Raw genomic sequence first — 8,164 nt, forward strand, 5'->3', positions numbered from 1 at the left:
TAGAATGCATACATGATACATCCACTAGATGGAGAAACATACAATTTTGCAAATCGAGATCAATAGAACCCCAAACTATTTCTCCACAAAACCAAAACAATTTTGCAAATAGAGATCTTGTAAATAAATTACAATTCACTTCCTTCCAATAAATCAATACGTGCACTCCCATTCATTATCATCAAGCAAACAATAGAAGTAAAAACAAGTCTCAGAAGTCACAAATTTAATAACATGTATTCTACACTGACATTTAATAACAATCAACATGTACAACAAAGAAAGTGATCATTTCCATGTAACAATCTTTCAGAAATTCTCTGTATTTACATTTGAAGGTTTTTTTTTTTTTTTTTTTTTTTTAAAATATGTACACAATTTTCTCATTTACTTTTTTGGGTGAATAATCTTCTCGTTTACTTGAGATCAAAGTAGGTATTCGTATTGCATTAAGAAGAAGGCTTCTGGGAAATCTTTTGGCAAGCTGCTGATACAGTGGTAGAAACACAAGAAGTCCTCCGTGGAAACTGTTTTAGTGTCAACCACATCATCGCTACAAGTAAGGACCCATAAGTCTCTCGATTTGACTCTCTTTATGCTACCACGACAAAATGGGCATGACTCTGATCTCATGTTCCTACAAGTCAGAAAGTGTTTTCAGGAACAGAATGAAGAACAATATGAGAAACATCGTAAACTTAGTAAGAGAACTATAGGACATATAGAGTTTACCAATCGCGGTAACAATTGATGCACATTGCATGACAGCAATTAGGCAATACCATTTTGGTGCAAGGCTCCAAGCAAATCCCACATTCGTCTTCCCTTTCCAAGTCACCATTGGAAAACCTATCACCTCCCTCTGGTCTCTTCTTTCCAATGATCTCTGTGTCTGGATTCTCATCTTCAGCGTAGTTTGACTCCACCAAGTCAACATGGAGTCGCCGAAGAGATGGCAATATAACAGCTGCAATTTGAGTTTTTTTTTTTTCCTTCCAAAGGAAAGACCAACATAATAAGTGCATAAACCAGAGGAAAACAAACATAGATTCATATACACATACATATATGAAAATTATATAGGAATAAGAATAATCTTTGATTTCTTTTATATTTCTTTGGAGTAATAAGACTATTCCAATTACGATACTGGTGGAGAAAGAATCGAAATAAATACAAAGAAGAGGCATCTTCCCCATAGACATTGAACCAAGATTTCCAGATGGATGGAGCGGGGTATTAGTATATCTAATACATAATTTATATGTGAAAATTTGTCCTCCAATAAAGGAAATATTGAATGAATTGATCGTAAATTTTGAGATTTCACTATTCCTTTACTTTTCTAGAGAAAATCTTTAATCACAGAGAAAATGGAATTTCCACGCGTCTGCAGATGCTTCTAATATCATTTGAGAATACAAATTCATGTTGTGCTCAAACAATAGATTTTGGTTAGAATCAATAGGAGATAAAATAAAATGATTTCCTAACCCTCTTCAAAAAAGTTAAAAAGCGGATTATCTACATACCATAGAAGTCCATAATGGTGGCCTTTCTTCCATGTGTGGAAATCTTTGGTCGCCCGTCCGTGTATACCTGCACACACAATAAATACAAACACTCCTAAGTCCTAACATCCATTCAACAATAGTTCCTAATTTCTCTATCTTTAGAGTGAATGAACAACCCTTGTTGCAATAGTAGATGGTCTAATCTTTCTAACTCTATCAAGTATGCACGGAGAGACTTGATTTGAAGGAAAGAAACGACAGAATCAACATTTGGAGATTTGGAACCAACGTTGTATACAAGTATGTGAAAGAGATTCAAGTATCTTGGAAGCAGACATGTGCAGGAACAATCCATCCATTGGAGCAAAAACAAAAGGGTGTGTTTGATTGGACGGACTGGAAAAGGGGGATTAGAATCCATCGGACTTGAATCCTGGGACTGTGAATCCCCCGGACTATTTGGTCGGATTGGATATGTATCTTGTGTTTGTTTTTTCATGGGATTAGATGTCTGGATAGGACTATTTTCAGTAAATCCAACGTTTGGTTGGACGGACTGGATAGGATAAATGAACAAAAGACTATTTTACCCTTTTTCAATTGTTTACTATGTAATAGCAATATTAAACATATCTTTAATATTTTAATTATTTTTAGTAAACATTAAACATACTAATGGTTAAATTTTGTTTAAAGATATTTAAACATACTAATATTGATAAAAAAAATTGACTGGTATAGATTATTTTTATTTAAACAAATAAAAATTTATTGTTGAAATTAAACATACTAATAGTTAAATGTTTAATTTTTTATTTAAACAATTAACATTGAAATTATTTTGATGTACAGATTATGTTTAAACAATTAACAATTAACAATTAAATAAATGTTGATGTATAGATTATGTTTAAACAATTAACAAATGTTGATGTAATTAACAATTAACAAATGTAGATGTAATCAAATGTTGACGTATTAAAACATAATTTAATAGATGTTAAATAAATATACATGTTAATGTACAGATGTTGAAATAATTTAATAAACATGTTGATGTACAAATGTTTAAATGTTTAAATAAAACATAATTTAAATAAATGAAATTATTTATTGTTGAAATTAAACATTTAATTGTTTAAATAAAACATCTATTAAAACATCTATTAAATTTAAACAATGAAATTAAATAAAACATAAACAAAATTTTAAAATAAAACATCAATAAAATATCTATAAAAAATTATTTTAAAAAATTAAATAAATAAAACATTAATAAAAAGTTAAATAAAATTATTTTATTTTTAAATTGAGACATTTAAATTTTATTGAATTTTATTAAATATAATACATAATTAAATAGTAGAGGGTCAAAATGGTCATTTTCGCATATAATCCAAACAGTGATTAGTCCCCCACTTTCTGTCCCACCCCCCCAGGACAGGATAGTCCCCCATATGGGGGACATGGAGTCCGGCCGGACATGGAGTCCGCCGGACTAAAAAAAAATCAAACGACGGATAAGGTGCACTATTTAGATTACAATCCAAATAGTGGATAGTCCCCCCTCCTAATCCCCCAATCAAACACACCCAAAGAGAGGTGCCAAGTGATTGTAAACCAATTTCATCAGAAGACGTGCACCACCTTTGGCTCGTGGAATCGCTGCAGCACTACACACCTAGAAAATCACAAAAATTGAATTAAGCCAACCATCACATTAGGGCCTGCCTCTGCATTATTTATTATTTATTATTTTTGATAAGTGAAAAATGAGAATAAACATAAGATTAGGAATGGCAATGGGGGGCAATGGGGTGGATATTAATTCCCCATCCTCATTCCCCTATAATAAATTTTCTTCATTCCCCATTCCCCATGGGTACCACCCTCCCCATTTTTTAATGGGTATGGATTTTCCCCAACCCACTTTAATCCCTTTTTTTTATTTTTTATATTTAATGTTAACAACCACTTTTTTTTTTTTTTAAGTTCACAACAAAAACTAAATATACCTTCAATCTTTTTTCTTTCTTTTTTAATATATTTAATGTTAACAATTTATTTTTTTTTATTTTTTTATTTTTTATTTATTTTTTTTTTAAAGGTTCATAACAAAAGTTAAATATACCTTCAATCTTTTTTCTTTTTTTTTAATATATTTAATGTTAACAATTTTATTTATTTATTTATTTTTTTTTTTTTAAGGTTCACAACAAAAGTTAAATTACCTTTAATCTTTTTTCTTTCTTTTTTAATATATTTAATGTTAACATTTTTTTTTTTTTAAAGGTTCACAACAAAAGTTAAATATACCTTCAATCTTTTTTCTTTCTTTTTTAATATATTTCATGTTAACAACCTTCTTGTTTTTCTTTTGTCTTTTTTTTATAAAGGTTTTAGCTAAATATACCTTCGATCTTTTTTCTTTCTTTTTTAATATATTTAATGTTAACAACTTATTTTTTTATTTATTTTTTTATTTTTTTAAGGTTCACAACAAAAGCTAAATATACATTCAATCTTATTTTATTTTATTTGGTTCAACAACAAAATCAAATACACATTAATTAATTAATTAAAAAGTTTGTTTTATAATAATCAAATATATAATTTTGAGACAATCAAAAAGTTTGTTTGAAGAAAGTGTTATAAGACTCATATTAAATTGCATCAGGGCATAAACAAGGAATTGTTAGCCACGGACAATTTAGACATTAAATCATCTTTCTCTTAGCAAATTTGAACCATTCATTTTAATTTATCCAAAATCTAATTATACCTTTGACAAATCTGAACCACTCATTTTAAGATATCTATGCATTACCACACCCAATCCATCCTCCATCTTCTTCCTTTAGTCCCCCGCGAATTTTGTTGTTTGTTACTTTTAAAAAACAAAAAAAAAAATTTCAATTAAATTTTTACTAATTTCACAACACCGTCCCCACTATTCTCACTTTCACTGTCACACTACCATCACCATAGCCACTACCATCATCACTGCCGCCATCACCCCACCACAATGTAACAATTTCTACTTTCACCTTCGTTCCATCACCACCACCACCAAATATAAAAAAATATATTTTGAATTTTTTTTATAAAAAATATTTTTCATTAAAAAATATTTTCTATCTAAATAAATGAAGCATAACATTGGGAAGCAAGTTGATTTCAGTTAAATCTGTTCATAACTAAGAAAAATTCTTTTAATTTAAAAAAAATTATTTAGTATGACTTTGTATCCCCTTTTTATTTTTCTAGCAAATAAATCTTTGTACCCATCATTTCTAACCAATCACAACTCATACTTGTTTTGATTCTCTACAATTTCCTTATTTTCAAATACATTCATATATATATATATATATATATATGTTGTATAAATTGTGTGATAACATAAAACAAATAGATTCATACTCGTTAATTGAAATTTCAGAACAAGCAAACCATTCTGAAAATTACAATACACAACAAAATAAAATAACATAGAAAAGCAAACCGAAACCTACACTAGACAGTGTCCTTAATTTTTTTTAAATAAATTTAAAAAATTCTAGATATGCATAAAATTTGACAAGAATAATGTGACAATGTTAATTAATGTGTATTTGATTTTATTGTTGAGCCAAATAAAATAAAATAAGATTGAATGTATAGCTTTGGTTGTGAATCTTAAAAAAAAAAAAAAAAAAAATATGGTTGTGAACCTTAAAAAAAAATTTAAAAAAAAATTAAATTAAATATATATTTAGCTTTGGTTGTGAATCTTAAAAAAAAAAATGGTTGTGAACCTTAAAAAAAATTTTAAAAAAAAATTAAATTAAATATATATTTAGCTTTGGTTGTGAATCTTAAAAAAAAAAAAAAAAATTGGTTGTGAACCTTAAAAAAAGAAAAAAGATTAAATGTATATTTAGCTTTGGTTGTGTATCTTAAAAATTAAAAAAAAAATAGTTGTGAACCTTAAAAATAAAAATAAAAAAAGATTGGAGGTATATTTAGCTTTGGTTGTGGATCTTTAAAAAAAAACAAATGGTTGTGAACCTTAAAAAAAAATTTTAAAAAAAATTAAATTAAATATATATTTAGCTTTGGTTGTGAATCTTAAAAAAAAAAAAAAAATTGGTTGTGAACCTTAAAAAAATTAAAAAAAGAAAAAAGATTAAATGTATATTTAGCTTTGGTTGTGAATCTTAAAAATTAAAAAAAAAATGGTTGTGAACCTTAAAAATAAAAATAAAAAAAGATTGGAGGTATATTTAGCTTTGGTTGTGGATCTTTAAAAAAAAAAAAAAAAATTGGTTGTGAACCTGAAAAAATAAATAAATAAATAAAAAGAAAAAAGATTGAATGTATATTTAGTTTTGATTGTGAATCTTAAAAAAAAAAAAAAAAAAAAAATACATATGGGGAAATTAGTGGGTACCCATCCCCAACCCATCCCCTGTGATATTTAAAGAATATGTCCTACCCTACCCAATGGATAAAAAAAAGAGGAAAAAACCCATGTATTTGGGTTGGGTCTCCATGAATACCCACAGAGTAGGTTATCCATTGTCACCCCTACATAAGATCTTCATTTTAATTTACTCAAACAAAATAAGAGCACATAACATGATGTCATACATATCTACATTTTTCAACAATCATGAGAGGCTCTTTATACGTGAAACATCCTATTGAATTTTTCAGTTTGAAACCTGACTTCAATGTCTTTCAAGCTTTGGTATGATGCACTGAACATTCCTCCCAGGTTCTTGTTTCAAAAGTAATACACCATACCATCAATGTATCTTTAAAACTAGTGCCCTGTTTGTTTTAGGGGAAAATATTTTTTTTGCAATTTTTGACGTTTGGTACAACAAAAAACGAAATTTAGCGGAAACATTTTCCGCAATCAAAGAAAACATACTTATTTAGACCAAAAACGTTTTCGACTTTTGAAAAATGGAAAATATTTTTGGACCGCCACCGCCACCGCCAACACTATACAGCCACTAGCACATTAGTTTTGAGGTTGCAACCAAACATAGGAAAACATTTTCTACTTTTTTGTGGAGGAAAATATTTTTTGCTGAAACAAACCTATGATAAAAATAAGAGTAAACATATGAAGTCCATACACCTCTTAAGCTTTCTAAAATACAGTTTGCAGGCCTACCCAAATTTCCCACCAGCTATGCAGTCACAAGAATGCCAATCATCATAATTCTGAACAATACTAGAAAAGCAGAAAAATTTCACCCCAAGAAAAAGATTGCAATTTTGATATTAACAATGGATTGTCAGAGTAGAAAATAAATGATGAAATCCTCTTTAGGCCGTGTTTGGATAATAAATTTAAGGGGAGAAATCTTTTCCTCCCCAATTGTGCCCGAATCCACTATCCAAACAGAGCCTTAGGGTTTACAAATTCCTGAACTTACAGAACAATATTTAAAAACCACCATATAAACACAGAATCCCAAATTGGGTTCTAGATGTTTCTCTCAACTTGAGATGATGATGATAATAAATGATTCAAGAAAAAAAATGGGAAATGAAAATTGACCATATAAATATATTAATATGGGTAAATTAATAAGCATATATACAAGGAAAAAAAAAGAGCAGAAAATCAAGAGAGAAAAAACCCAGAAATTGATGTTGAAAGAAAAGCTCACAGAGAGTTGGCATGTTGAATATCAGATTCCAGGATTTTCAGAGAATCCTGGTGAGAAAACCTTGGGATCTAATAATACATCATCTCCATCTCTCTCTCTCTCTCTCTCTCTCTCTAAAACTCCCCCGCTCTCTGCCTCTACATAGAATATATCTCTATATCTATATATGGTTTTCCAGGAATATGAAAAAGAAAAGATGGAGAGCTGTTTTCCAGGAATGCTAAATTTCCTCGTTCAAAAATACAATAAAGAGAAGAATATGAAATGAAAGAGAGCTGTTTCTGTCTGTTAACTTACTCCATCTCTTCTTGATTGGGCGGCTATGAGTACGACCCTTTTCTTTGGTTGATGGGTATTGTTTGGTTAGAAGGAAAATAATTAGTTGCTTGTTTTTATTTTTTAGAAAATATTTTTCAAAAAGTTCTATTTTTTTATTTTTCGTATTTTTTTATTTTTACTGAATTTTTTTAATATTTTAAGTAATTTTTTTATTTTTTAGGCACTCCTAACATAAATACACCTAAAAAATAAAAAATTTGTAAAAAAAATCTTTTAAAAATTCTCTAACTACCAAAAATACAAAAAAAATATAAGAATTCAGTACATTTTTTATATTTTATGTATTTATTAATTTTTTAAAATATTTTTTCACAAATTTTTTACTTTTTAGATACATCTAACTAAGGTGCATCTAAAAAAATAAAAAAAAATGTTTAAAATTTAAAAAATATTCACTAAAAACAAAAGAATACGAAAAAAAAAACTCAATTTTTAAAAAACTTAATCTAGAAAACTCAAACCACACACACTGAATATTATAGCTGCTTTTTTTTTCCTCTCTTTATTGGGTTCATTTGGGAAGTGGGTTGACTTTTTAACTTTTTGACTTTTCTGACTATTTTAGCCTCAGGCTAAAAAACCTCGTTTGGAAAGAATTTTTTAACTTTTTTGTGAGAGAAAGAATGTAATGATTATGGATTA

At 28.2% G+C, this 8,164-nt stretch overlaps 1 protein-coding gene across 4 annotated transcripts; it reads right to left on the minus strand.

Moving 5' to 3' along the window:
• Positions 1–225: 225 nt before the first annotated feature.
• On the minus strand, positions 226–7,514 carry LOC114265214 (E3 ubiquitin-protein ligase AIRP2-like). Of its 4 annotated transcripts, XM_082892895.1 has the most exons (5): positions 7,481–7,514; positions 3,162–3,195; positions 1,533–1,599; positions 733–967; positions 226–637 (listed from the first exon to the last, which is right to left on the minus strand). In XM_082892895.1, exons 1-5 carry the CDS (start codon positions 7,483–7,485, stop codon positions 427–429), a joined length of 552 nt encoding a protein of 183 aa, XP_082749021.1. In that variant the 5' UTR covers positions 7,486–7,514; the 3' UTR covers positions 226–426. The 4 variants fall into 4 exon arrangements, with proteins under 4 accessions (XP_082749021.1, XP_082749020.1, XP_082749018.1 ...); XM_082892894.1 differs by lacking the exons at positions 3,162–3,195; positions 7,481–7,514 and adding an exon at positions 1,691–2,128; XM_082892892.1 differs by lacking the exons at positions 3,162–3,195; positions 7,481–7,514 and adding an exon at positions 1,691–2,115 and having other exon boundaries at positions 733–992.
• Between the last annotated feature and the right edge of the window lie 650 nt (positions 7,515–8,164).

Source organism: Camellia sinensis, chromosome 10, assembly GCF_055761805.1.
Source record: "Camellia sinensis isolate YWXY chromosome 10, ASM5576180v1, whole genome shotgun sequence".
NCBI lineage: Eukaryota > Viridiplantae > Streptophyta > Magnoliopsida > Ericales > Theaceae > Camellia > Camellia sinensis.